We start from the raw sequence: 14616 nt of genomic DNA, 5'->3' as shown, positions 1-14616 counted from the left end.
CACGTTTCATGCAGAATTTGAAACCAAAGCATAGACATTCTACATAGGGTGTGTGGAGTAGCATGCATGTGTGAGGATTGCTTCCTAGAGAAAAGTTGTGTCCTCACCTATGCTTAAACTAGTTTAATGAGGCAAAGCGATCTTGAAACCACAGGAGATGGTTAGTCAAAACTGATTTGGAAGATCGCTTCCAAGACCGCTTCAAGCATTCCTATCACACATTGAATTATTTTCTGCTAAACTGGTTTCTACTTACCTAGCTTTAGGACTGTAATGAGGATGGGTTCTAACTAGCCTCTTAATCCATTTTGATATCAGAACTGCATTTATGATTAACTCTACCTCAACCAATTTGACACAACTTTCCTTCAGTATATCTATACCCTTTTTACACAGGGTAAAATTTCCTTAACCCCGTACTATAGGTGGGGCTAAATTGCCATTTAGCCCACCTATAGTACGGGGTTAAGCTTAGCCCACTTTCTTTTTACACAGCATTTTTGCAAAGTGGGCTAACCCCACCTTTAGTACAGGATTATTTGGCCCTGCAAAAAAGCAGGGTTATCCCAGCAATTGCGGTGCTAAGAGCGATAGTACGGGGTTAAGATCGCTAGTGTAAAACGAAAGTGGGCTAAGCTTAACCCCGTACTATAGGTGGGGCTAAATTGCTATTTAGCCCCACCTATAGTACGGGGTTAAGGAAATTTTAGCGTGTGTAAAAAGTGTACGAGTGAAGTACTTGTACTACGAATGATCGACAAAAACCACTAGTCCGGGGTTAGCGAGTTTCGTGTGTAAAAAGCAAGCATTCCTTATCCGGGGTTAGCAATAACAATTTGGCATGTGTGAAAAGGAAAAAAAATAGTACGGGGTTAAGGATAGTACGGGGTTAGCGATAGTCCGGGGTTAAGAAAATCCTGTGTAAAAAGGGTACTAGTTATCAATTTTAGTTTTATTGCACTGAAGTATTCCCTCAGTCATAATCTGCTGATACTTTGAGAATGTTGAACATCTAGAGAGAGATCATCATGATTAATTTTGAGGTCATTTGAAATGGCTTCTGCAAATTTATAGCAGAACAGAGGAATATCTGTCGATCTCTATAATGATTCATGTTTGGCTGTTGAGGCTGTCTTATGCACAGATTCAACTTATCCCTGAGGTTATTTGAAATGGCTTCTGTAAAATTATGGCAGAAAGAATAATATCTGTTAATTTGTATGATTCATGTTCAAGTATCAAGATGATCTGTCCTGTAGGTTTGATGCCGGCAGTTGATGCATATCTGCGGTAACAGCCATTCCATGGCTGACCACAAAGGGACTGTCATTGTACTGAAATGACTGCTAGTTTAGTATAGTAAGGTAGTATAGTTGGACAGAATAAACCGGTTAACTGTCACTCAATGCAAGCCATTGCATTTTATTATATGAAATCTGTTCCAAGTCTGCAGCAATATGTGAAATTTTTGTGTGGTGTTCCTGAAAATCTGTCATTAAAAAAGCTGTTCAAGTTGATGTGCAGTAAAAAACTTTTTCATAGCAGAAGAACATAAAGAGGAGGAAATAGTGGTGATGGATGAGGTTGTCAAAATTATACCAGGCAAATGCAACGGGCATAATGGTAAAACTTGCCAAACATGGGTTACACACAAAGTTGAGGTCACTCATGAAGAATGTAGGCCTAGGACACCTCATGATGTTTATGTGGCATCTGAGGTATATATCTACTTTGACTAATATTGGCTTATGAAGGAATGACAGAAGGAGCATTTAGGTGTGGTTTATGGAGTGGTCTGTGGATGCTCATAGATCTCAAACCAAAGCTTGAGACCTGAGGGTTGGTGAACCCTGCAATAAGAATTGCTGCTATTGTCCATCAGATTCTACCAAACTTGCCACAATGACATCAGCTTCTCCTTGTGAATAATTATGACAGTTAACAATCTACTGTGTGTTCCAATGATAAAAGTTTCCCATACAATCCAGAGTTCTCAATCAAGGATTGTGATCATGAAAATATTTTATTGTTCGAAATAGAAATCTGAGAATAGAAATATTCTGAAAATTCATTTTGCCCAATTGATCGTGGGCCCGGCAGCTACTGTGCATCTCCAGATTAACGAGGCTCTATCCCTTAAAGATAAATTCCAGTTTTGGTAACGATCTCAAAATGACTTTTTACAGAATCTAATATAATGACCACCCAAGTGTCTGTTTGTATGAATAAAAAATATGTGCCAAAGGATTCTGGAAGAAATTGTGTAATTGCTGAGAAATAAGCAAAATAAGCGCGGATTCGGTCACTTCCGTCGGGTCTTTATTCCAGCAATAATAATACACTGTCTCACGTGTGCCTATCTGTGTTGGTGATCTTCAGTGTGAACATTATTCAGCGTAGATTTCAAGATTTCACAAAGTTCAGTTTATGTAACTGTACCAGATCTAGATCCTCGATGATATACTGACAATTACGCCTGGTTTTACAGACTTTCTCATGAAATCAGTGTTTACTGCAACTACTGGCATTTCTCTTTAAATATCAAATGCCAAACAGGGTAGCAGCAAATCCCATCTTTTGGTCTGACGCAGCCGGCTTTCGAACCCCCGACTTCCTGGTTGTGAGACGGACATTCTACCAACTGAGCAAACACACTGGTTCTGAAAGTGTACAAGGGGTGGTCCATTCTTTCCTGCATCAAAATTGACCTGAGATTGTCTTCCAAAGAGTCAAATATTGATAGGCCAATGTAGTATCTTGCAAATCTTGGCTGCACCTTTCATTATTAATTGGTTAATCAACATCTGTATGATATTCATTACTCTTCAAATGTCATTGGTTTGATCATGGGGTCCCACATGTTTGGATCTAAGATGTCCTTTGTATGACGTATCAATAAAGTCACTATGGACCTTGCAGCAATCTTACAACTATCAAAAGGGTAGAGCAAATGCCATATAAAGAGGATTCCATCCAAAATTACTGTTTGAAAATGATAGAAAAGACAATTCTAGCATCGTTGGGGATTCCACCAGAAAGGTTACATCCTGTGATGCTATGACAGGTCTGTTCACAAACCAGCTGTTATGATCAGCCAGACACTGGCAGTGTCATCCCAGGTCAAGTGGGGTCAACGGCTAGACACTTGTCACTTTTCTGTGGTCATGTTCACACTTAACTCATTGGATCTTTGATAGTTTGATTTTGTAGTATTGACTAATTGTTTTTTATGTTTGTGGTTGCAATAATGGGTACAGGATTTTTATAAGTCTTAAAATATTTCTGTTTACATTCTTTATATATGATATTGACTGTTCTGGAAGGTGTTTCTTCACCCATTCTGTGAGTTGGGCCTTTTCATTCCTGCAAGGCTTCATGAAGTGCCCTTTTATCATTTCCATTTTCCTTTTCATTTCCCTTGAAGGATAGGTCAATGTAAAGAGGCAAATACCATGATTGATCATTGTCTGTATCATATTCTTAGTCAAAAAATTAATATTCTTCTCCATACACATGATACAGAGATAAAAATAGAATGCATTCTGATTCAAATAACATCTTGCAAATACATGGAGATGTTGCAGATGTTGCAAGCATCATCCAACTTTTCAGCTCAACTCAGTTCAAAAGTAGGTCTACAATCATAATAAATGGAAAATGTTATCTCTTCTATTCCTTACTAATATGTTAAGCATCCGGGATATAGTCCTGGAGTGTGAAAATGGCCTGAAATCCGAAAGTACTTCTCTAGTCTCATTTTGTGAATCATGATGAGAGAATCAATTGGGTTTATGGGGACGGCGTTATGTTGTCGTACATCAGCGAGGTTTAGTAAGTATCTTTCACAGCTCATTGTGAGTAATACATTAGAGCGTTTCTCAAATGCTCTTTCCCTGGTGTTTGGTAAATTTTGCCAAGTTCCATTTCCTTGCTCTTTGAAAGTGAAAATTGAGCAGGATTTGAATTGATGATTAAAGGAGCTTGGTAAATGTGACAAAAGTTGTTCCTTGAAGCCCTTGGATCCTAGGAGAACCAGTTGATTCCTGTATGAAATCTTTTAGAATGTGGATAGTCCTGCATTCGATGGATTAATCCTTAAGTGAAACCTTGGAGATTGCTTAGTTTCAGTATGTTCTATCTTTCAAATACTTTTCTTTGAATATTTTCTTACATTTTCAAAGTTTTTAACAATCTATTTTCATTCCTGCTCTGTATTTCTCTTCTATACTTTTCATGAAATGCCTTTATTTTAAGCTATGTAACCTGCAAAAAAAATGACTTACAGAGGTCACATTAAAGGCAAGTCCCTTTTCTCTCTTAAGTCCTCTGGTAAATCATTAATTTTAAACAAAATAAAAAAGTGAATATGATACTTCATGTTATTGTTAAGGTTGTAGAATATAGGCCTATTCTGAAGGGAGCCCATGAAAACTGCTTGTAAATTGAAAGTGAATCAGCATTTAATATTGTGCTCTCACTAATAAGCCTGTGAAAGACTTCTACTTCTACATCAAATCAGTGAAACACTAAAGTGGAAATTAAATCACAAAAAACACTTATGAAAAATCCAGATTCTCAGTGTAATTCTGGTAATAAACTCAAAGAAAAATTAAGATTAATTTCATCATTATTCATCCATATAATCTCATCAAATGACTCAAACACATGTCTTGGTATTGACCTCGCCTTTCACCAAAATTCTGCGACAAAAGAATGCTGGTTGAAATCGTTGCCCACCAAAGCAGTATATTCCTAGATATGTGACCCGACTTGATTGCTTTACCAAACAATCTCTATAACAGTGTGGAAGGATGTAATTCATCTCTGTTAAGTGATTGTGACGTCAAGTTATATTTAAACACATATATTCTATATGATAGATTTTTTGAATGAAAAAGTAGATCTCTGAGTAGAATGTATGAATCCTACCAAAATAAAATAATTTTCATTCTGGTTACCAAAACAAAAGAAAAAAAGCAACCTTTGAATATCGGCTAGGCCTGAATGATTTAGATTTTTGTGACGCTCAAAACGTAATATCATAATTTGTATTCATTTACATTTAGGCCTATGTGTTTGGAATTATCAATTCAAACTTACTTGATTGTTAAAAAAGCAATGGGAAATAATCTTCATGAATTTCTTGAAACCACAGTAAATAGATATTCTGCTCAAAGTGGTTCCAAAATTGACCTTGGCCAGATAGCTTTAGAAAGAGAAGACAGAAGAGCAAAAATCTTTGGTATAATTTGTTACAGTCTAGGGGGGGTAGCTATTGAAGGTTGTCACTGTGTCAGCAAATGTACCATTTCAGAGAAATCTGTCTTGCGGCAAAATATGCATAATGATGGAAATATAGATTTCATGCAGAAGAAATATAATAAATTTCTCCTGACATTCCGGGCTCTTGGCTTTGAATTTGTTCTTGACCTCTATTCCCTAAAGTTCCATTTCGATTTGGAGTGCCATTTTATTGTTATTGCTAGTGATGTTTGTCATTCAAAAACACTCGCTTTTTGAAGACCACTGGTCTTTCTTCCAGACTTCTTATTGAGTAAGTATTGATGAAACATGACAGTATGTTCTTTTATTCTAAACTTTACTAGATAAAAAAGAAAGATAGTTATCAATGATTTCATTGAAAAAAAAAAGCCTTGTAAACTTTTAGTGGTAAAACTTTTGAATATTTAGAAAGTTATTAACAAAGGACAAGGCGACACCAGTCTAGATCTCAATAGTCCACATATTGGCCCGAATTCACCAAGATGATTTGGAAAACTAACGGTTGAACCAGTGGTTTATGCAGATTTCCTGTATAAAAATGCCTATTTACTGCATATACTAAACAATATCCAATGCTGATGCCTGCTTTTGTGACAGTGCGCTTAATCCAAGCCAGGTTGCCATGGATAAGCACGCTATTTTGTTCTGAAGAGTAGACTCATTAATTAAAAACAGTAGACTCATGAAAAAAATAGCATGCTTAACCATGGCAACAAACGTTAATTTGGCACACTGTGACAAAAATGCACATCAACATTGGAATTTTGTATTATATGCTGTAAATAATTGTAATTTATACCGGAAATCTGCATATAAACTATGGGTTCAACCAATTGGTTTTAAAAACCACCTTTGTGAAATCGGGCCTGAAGGTTTAGTTTCTTGATATTTATATAGGCTTTATTTTGATTTATGTACAATGATAAGGGGTAAAAGTCTCTAAATTATACTTTTTATCATTATTAGTTCAATCGGTGTTGAACTCTGGAGGAAATCGGGTTGGGTTATGATTGTGGGTATAAAAGGATGTAGGACTTTTCCCAAAGTTTGGTTTGATGAAGGAAGAATTGTAGACATCTCTTTCTTTTGGGTTGGTCAGTCTTAGTGTGTCAAGGTCTAGAATGTAGAATGTGGTGTCAAAATCCAGTGAAGATGTAGGCTAATTAGTAGTGCATTCAACCTCCAATGGGTAATTCCAGCATTTGGTTTGAGTGGGATGCAAGAAGGTTGATATTCAAGGGGTTAAGATAGGAATCTGAACAAAAGCCCAAACCATTTTCTTCAAGAATCCCCCATTACCCCTCACCACCCCATTTACAGCATAGGCAAAACATATGAATCCACTGTGAAATATGGTGTATTGAGGTCGCAGATAGAGAAAATGCAGGGGAATTCGGCACTAGTCTATGTCCATATCTTTTTTTAATTTTTACGTTCCTTTCTTGATATTAATGATAAAATTGGGTTATTGACCAAACATTTGAAATCGCAAGACACAAAGGCATCGGAATTGCCTTAGGTGGATTTTGTTTCAAAATCAGCGAATGTGATCCATGCTGAAATCACAAGTGACAGTACTAGTAGGCATACAGAGCATGTTTGAAGATTCGCAAGGTTATATTTTAATGAGAATCAAAGAGACTGCACCGTGCCCCTTGTGATACCAGGGGATATCTTATGGTATGATACTAATAGGAAAGGATTTGATTCAAAGACGAGGGGTAATGCCTCAACCCCCTGAGAAAGTTTATCTGAAGCCAGCACTCTCATCTTTTCCTAAACATTTGTTTCCAATTGTCTGAATCAAATGATTTCAGGAAACAAACGTGAATGTGGTGGACCCCTTGAAATGATCTCCCGTTCAATACTCCCTGTACATGAAGAGAAAGTCAAATTGAATTACTAACTTATCATACTGCAAAAGTGATCTCTAATATGCAGCTCATTAAATGCCTGTTCAAGAGTTCAAGACTTCATTTTCATTTCTATTCAAACATGATTAAAATTAATATGAATAGAAACACAAATTAACACATGAACATTATTACAATAACACAATCAGTAGAAAGCATATGGAAATAGAAACAAGAAATCCTATCTGAGAACATGTTTTCTAATCATAAGTACAATAATCTCTGCCATCTAAACTTTTCTTTTCAAATTACAAATCAAATGATACAAAAATATTACTAATTATATATGAGCATGATCAGGAATCAATTTAGAGATCCAAAAGAGCTATTCAACTTCTGATCGTGCTAACTTTGGGTGTGTTTATGCTTTCATTGCGAGGACAGAATCAGCAATTTCAAACGTCTATTCAAAACACCAATCGTAAACGTGGTTCTGGGAGTGCTGTTTATGCTTAACTTTCCAGAGCAAATCATGATCTCCAGCTGGCTTCGCATCGTAAAGCGAGGTTAAATTGGGCGCGCCTTTTTTCGAAAGTTTTTTTTCCCGATTGTTGTTATTACGTAGAGATAACATGGAGCAATACGACTGTATTTGCCCGCGGATTTTCATCTCACCGGAAGCATGTACCAAATGACGTCATTTAAACACGTTTACGATCGTGGTTCTGGTTATACTTCCCCAGAAAGCCTGATTCTGGTCAAACGATGTTTACAAACGCACCTTTTTGTGAGTTTATGATCGGCGTTTTGAAACAGCGTTTAAATGAAAGTAAGCATGGACGCAACCGTGTTTTGGACTAATCGCGTTTGGAAACGCTGATTCTGGCCTGAAAAGTGGAAGCATAAACACGGCCTATGATAACTCATGTAAAGAGGTCTATTGTAATGATGTAATTAGCCTCAAACAATGCATATATCATAAAAGGAATCTTAGATGATTTGAATGTATACAGGTATAACATCCTGATTGTAGAAAATTAGTGCATTAATGTAAAGATCCCTCATCACGATGACATATTTTCAAAGCAAAATATTTCATTCATAAGAGCGTGGCCTTCCTTCCCTTTGAGGTAATAGTATTGTACAGATGGTAATATTTTCTATCTGTCTCCATCAACAAGTATACGATGAAGGACGGAAATAACTGGTGTGGGTGGGAGGATGGAATCCTAATTCAGGAAATCTCTTTGACAATATGTGGCTGACAGAAAAGAAAGCCTCAAACCATCAGAATTTTTTCAATGTCCTGAGAGCTCAAATCGCATTGAAATTAACTTGTAACATAAACAAAATTGATTGTATCTATATTAGCCTATGTTCTTCCTGCAACCAACTGATTAATTATCATATTGCCAAGTATTTTTGAACTATCATTGTCAATTTTTATGATGAGTGATTATAATTTGCTGATAACAAAAATGAAAATTACTGTCAATCACTATGAGAACATTACATAACTTGATTAGCAATAGACAGTCTTTGCCTCGTTTTTTTATTTTGGGGGTATGGAGAGTTATGGAAGTTTTAAGTTATGGAATTTGTATCTTACTATTTGCTACAGGTGATGGACAGCGTCTGTTTCTGGATAAGTTTTAAAAATCCTGAAAGATTTATGATGTAGATTTGATAGTTATCATTTTTTTTCAAATATCGTAAGAATTTATCTTTCATTTGTCTTTTTTCTTTCTTCTCCTTTAAACAGATCAACCGCACCCTCCTGAAGAGCCAGTGTTCTTCCTAGATGAATATCCTGATGTGAATAGATCCTTGTTAGAAACCAGAAAACGGCGTTCAATAGCAGGGAACGTTCACAGGAGTCAGTATGTCGAGACCCTGGTTGTGGTGGATAAATACATGATCAAGAAACATGGAAGCGATAAGATCACAGCATACGTTCTCACAATATTTAATATGGTATGTATAGGCCTATAGGTTACATCTTCTTATGTATGAAATTGTAGATTTGAGCCCCCTCTGCATAATTTGTTCAACCATTCGTGGCCATCATTGACCATGTGCGATAAGGTTGGTGACCAAAAAATTCAATGATAGCAAAGGTTTAGAGTTATTTTAAGATGTGTATGCATGCTGTTGGTACTTGTGTGGAAATGAGTTGATTCATAACATGATATCTTTGACTTAAGAAGTTTGTGAGCCCACCCTTTCAACTTTGATTGAACTGGGTAGTAAAATGTCAGACATCCTCTTCGCTAAGTAGGCAAGCTAGAATGAATGAAATGAATGAATTAATGATTGATTGAGTGAATAATAATGAAATGAATGAATAAAAAATGAAATAGAAATACATAATCCAGATATAAGCAATTTACCATAGCAGATTTTATATGTTGATTATTTATAAATTATAAATTGTAATTTTATAAATATGAACTCGGTTTCCCTTTAGCTTCCATTTTATATTAGTTTGTCAGAAGACAGTCCTAACTGCTTTTCATGACAGGACTGATGACATTGGCAAAAAGCAGTTAATGTAACCCCTATCTCCCCTCATTATATCATTCTCATAGGGTTAATACAAGGATCACTACGTTCTCGGAGCGTATCATGAAAGTAATTATCAGACAAGAATGTTGCTGAAATGCTTTCCTGGAAGTGCAAGAGTTAAGAGAAATCAATGGTGACTTCAAGATGAACCCTCAAACAATGACCCCATAACTCTCCTTTTCCATGATATTGCCAACCAATATGAAAGAGCCAAAAGTTACTAGCCCCAAACTCCTAATAGTTAAATGTAATAATAAGGCGGGAATGGGGGAAAGGTCTTTGCCGTCTTGGGAATGAATGGAAACAAGTGGCCTAGTTTCAATCCAATGATCTCATTGGCGTAAATGCTGTGAACTTTTCATCAAGGGCATTTCTGTTATGAATCTTATAACACAAGAGGGGGTTATTCACACTGCAAGTTTAATCTGCATTTTTTATCTTATATTCTAGAATGTTGTCTGAAATTTTGGTTAAATAACCATCAATATTTCATCTCTCGGTTGCAGAATTTTTGATGGAAAAACCAAAACTCCAACCCTTTTAATTGTGATTAATAATCGAGAATTTTACCATACACTTCTATTTGATGTTTTCCACATCATAGCAAACATCACATATCCATAGAGTGATGTTTAGAAACAATCTAAAGTAATTAAAAGTGAACAAAATAACAATTTAGGCTGTGTGTGGTGAACACAACTGGTAAGCAAGCAAGGATGCTTTTACATGATTTTGAAATATTGATTAAATGTTGGATAGAAAAAAATTAATTTCTCTTATTTCTATAAGTTTAAAAGATAGTGGTTAACTATTCTAATCTTATTATAGCATGTGATTTTTCTTGCTCATTCATATATAAATTCACAGAGTAGCAATAAATTATCGGGAAAAAGTCTTGCAGAGTAGAGTATTTTTTGTTCAATGTAAATAGGACAAGAGTTCTAGTTTCTTCCCCTTTCACATTCTTTGGATGAGAGAAAGGTAAATAACCCCCAGAGCAAGGTTTATTTCTCCTTCTTCAATGATGTGTCATTTTTCTCATATTGATGAATTTTCATATGCATTAGGGCACAATTGAAACAGCTATTGTGAGGGGGATTAGGAATATTAGGTAGGAAGAATAGGAATTCAACTACTGTCAAATTGGATAAAAAAGAAATTTTTCACCTTTTTGATGAAATGTATGTGTATTGGGGGTACAAATACATTGAATTTTGAAAAGAAAAATGGTTTATGGAATGGGTTTTCTGTGTGTGCAAGTATTCAATTGATCTAGTTGCAAATTATGTGGGGAAGGGGAATGGGTGAAATACTAATATCGGCACTCTTTGATGTAATGGTTAGTTCTTTGGTGTCTTTTCTAAACCTTTGTCTTTTGTGTTCTTTCAATCCTTTTCGTGTCATTGTCCATTAATGGGATGGGTTTATGGTGGTAGGGATTAAGAAATCTGGTTCAAAGCTTTAATGACTTACAAAACAGCAGTAGAGCAAATTGCTTGTGTTAGAGTTGTTGTTTCCAAAAATAAACTGAAGATCTTACATCAGAAATAAAGAAATGCATCTACAGTATATTGGATGAGTTCTTAATTTGAAGTTTTGTGAGGTGTTAGTAGATATACTTGTAATGTTTGTTAAACATGTTGCCAACAATTTATCAATGCATTGAAGGTGGATTCAAGGTTGTTGGTAATTGCATCTTTATTGCCCTACAAATCAATTTCTTTTATTTGCAATATTGCCTGTCAACTACTTCCAAGAGCAGCTTTCATCAAATTATTTGTCAAAGTATACCACTCAACAAATTCAACCAAGGAAAAAAAAATCAATCTAAACCTAGCAAAGCAATGCTGACATATTTCTGTTTCATAAAGTTGTTCATGGTCAATAGCACTTTTGAGAATGGAATGCACGAGTTTGAAGTGTTTCTGACCGGTGGTAAAACTTTGGAAAGCGGGCAGTCTTCAATTAAGCGGACGTTGAATGACCGCAATATTGGAAAATCCACTCCCTCAACATGCTGAATTGATTTGAAGCTAATCTGATATGAATTACTAGTTATGATCAAGAAAGGGGAAATTGAATGGGCAGTTTTTAGTCCATGGTGTGTGTCCCGATTTGTATTCTTGAGGTATAAATCAAAGGATTTCGTAGGATTGTTTGTTTCTTAACACAGAATTGGACCAATCTGCTCGTTCTTTATAGGATGAAATGGAGAGTTAAATAGGAGTAGATTTATTGCACCTGCAATAACCTGAAAATTGATTTTTATTTTTCTGTTGAGCATGTTTGTTTTCAACAATTGATCTCTCCTGAGATAGTCTGAAAGATTAGGTGAAATCTGTTGTTAATTTTAAGAACCAGATTGCTACAATTGCTGGGTTTTAATGGGTCAAGACTAAGAGTGAGATATTGTCATAAATACATTTATTCAAACATATATATTTTTAGATTGACGTATAAAAACACATTTAAAAATATTTTTGAGCCATCGTTTTAAGTTTTGAATTAATTTCAAATATGCGACAGGGGGAGATATTTATCAAAGTAATCAAAATTTTGTAGGAATTTAAATCTTGTGGGCATGATGAATAATACTTCTTTGAAAAAAAAACTTGATGAACAATTCCTATTTTATAGTAAAAATTATCTTGAAAGTAAAAATTTTACATGAAATTAATCTTTCTTTATGATTATGTGCTGTATAGTAGATACTGTTAGGGCTAAGTGTTATGAGAGGCAAAATTTTTTTTATTCTTTATTATTTTTTTGAGGGGTACAAATGTAGATACGGCCATAAACCCTCCTTTAACTAAAAAGTTGGGAAAATATTAAAGTGGGGGAAAAAGTTTACATACTGTCTCTTGCGGGGTTACTTATCCTAGTTGTGATTTGGAAGATATCTGATATGTCATCAATAATTGTTTGTCTTTTTATATTTTTATATCTTCCTAGGTTGCAAAGCTATTCCGGGATTCATCCCTTGGTCATACCATCAACATGATTCTTGTGAGTCTTATGCTTCTAGAAGATGATCAGGTAAGTTCTTCTCATCAAGTCTTATATGATATTGGTCCTGTGCCATTGGTAATACCTTTGGTCCTATGTGGTACTGTGTTCGTCTCCCTTCCTGTGTAGGATTGACATTGCCTTTAACCCAATGTGAAATCACTCCTGCCTCTTGTCCTTTGTGGTATTACTCCTGCATTTCATCCTTTAACACAATGTCATCACTTCTAGTCCCATGCGGCATTGCTTTTGCATATGGTCCTTTATAGCTGATGTGCGCTTTCTGGTCTTATGTAGCAATGTCTTTGTTTTTATCCTGTGTGTAATTAGTATTGCCTGGAGTCTTATATAGCATATAGCAGCGTCCTTTCATCTGATAATTTTGGCATTAGTTTTGTTTCTGATCCTGTGTGGATTGGCATTGCCTTTGGTACCATTAGTCCCTAATTGCATGTCACTAGTTTCCCAGTGAAGCACAAGCTTAAAACCTGTGTAAGAATCAGGCAAGACTTTGGACCGAAGTATAGAAAACCATTTATCATATGGTAAGTGAAGAATAGTACCATGATACATCAAGAAACTTTGATATTTGCTTGCACCTGTCTAAATCTCATATTTTGAAGCACTTTTATAACTTACTTCAAGATCTAGCGACCAATATCTCTTCTATCACTAATGATTTTATCAGCCAAGCCACGAAATGTGTATTCATTTTGCTGGTTATTCTTGTAATGTACTGTTTGGAATCAACCAGTCCTTGAACATAATGTTTCTTTCAGACTTTCACTGAGAGAGTATAAAGGCTTTCCTATCATTAGATTACATACCCTCATCTTTTGATAACATACATTTGGTAAATCAAATGTAATTGGATTTCTCTACACATTAATCCATCTGACTTTGATGTGTTTAGTTTCAGTTTCATTCTAAAGGCAGATATTTTATCAGCCATCTTTCGTATTCTGATAGCGAGAAGGGTACTTATCCGTACACTCTCACATAGCTCTAACACCCTTCTTGCATTCAGTGGATTATATTACCCTTGTTAACTTTTTTTTCAAAGCAATTTGTGTCTGTTCTTTGGAGATCTATCATCTTAATCAATTGAATTTACTTCTTGTTGCTCCCAGAAAGAAAGAAAGCAAGCTTGTACCAAGCCTCCAAAATGTTCTCAATCGCACAAGGAAAATTGGTGGCCAGAGCAAGTTTAATCTTCACCGTCAAATCTGTTTATTTTATGTAAAGAGGCAATATTTATTTCATGTTTGATTAAACAGATTTAATGTCCATTCATTTAAAAACATTTGTCAATACTGCATTAAGAATCAGGATATTTAGGATTTAACTTGCAAAAGTATTTTGCCTTATTCGGCAAATTCTCAGGACACATCTTGGCACCAAAACCTTTGGAGTTCCCTTTTTCGGAACCTTAATAGATGTACATTGGTGTTGTGGTTCTGTTTATCAATTTTAATTTGGAGGGTCCTGGGTTCAAATCTCTTGCCAAGACATTGATATTCATTAGCAACATTGATATTTATCCACTATCCACTGATTGACCCACTAGGATGGTATACCAGTGGTAGGTTTCATTCATTGGATGCAATAAGCACTAGCTGGGAGACTTATATATAGTTGGCACAAAAAAATGTTAAAACGGCTGTTTTCGACTCGCCATACCGGCGTAGAGCAAATGTGACAAAGGTATTAGGGGTAGTGATACCTAAGTCATTTTGAAGCACATTCAGACTTAAAATTGATATTATCATTAAAGTAATTTTAAGTTTGGACTTAAAAATAGTATTGTAGATCATTGTAGGGACATGTATAGTGGTGATCATAAAATCCTACATTTTCATACATTTATAGTTTTTTTCTCATATTTTGTTCTGGCATCTTATACCCTTTT

The 14616-nt window shown here is 35.4% G+C and overlaps 1 protein-coding gene across 1 annotated transcript in view; it reads left to right on the top strand.

Annotated features, from left to right (window-relative positions):
- The window catches only part of LOC121407760 (A disintegrin and metalloproteinase with thrombospondin motifs 18-like), a 72207-nt gene that overhangs the window by 2450 nt on the left and 55141 nt on the right, over positions 1–14616 (top strand). Inside the window, exons 2-4 of the mRNA XM_041598955.1 lie at positions 2874–2875; positions 8899–9110; positions 12654–12737. Of these exons, the coding sequence (XP_041454889.1) occupies positions 9051–9110; positions 12654–12737 (144 nt within the window). The 5' untranslated portion in view covers positions 2874–2875; positions 8899–9050. The remainder of the gene's footprint in view (positions 1–2873; positions 2876–8898; positions 9111–12653; positions 12738–14616) is intronic.

The sequence above is a fragment of the Lytechinus variegatus genome, chromosome 2 (genome assembly GCF_018143015.1).
Source record: "Lytechinus variegatus isolate NC3 chromosome 2, Lvar_3.0, whole genome shotgun sequence".
NCBI classification, from domain to species: Eukaryota; Metazoa; Echinodermata; class Echinoidea; order Temnopleuroida; family Toxopneustidae; genus Lytechinus; species Lytechinus variegatus.
Note: the sequence above shows the minus strand (reverse complement) of the source record. Positions and strands in the feature narration are given on the sequence as shown.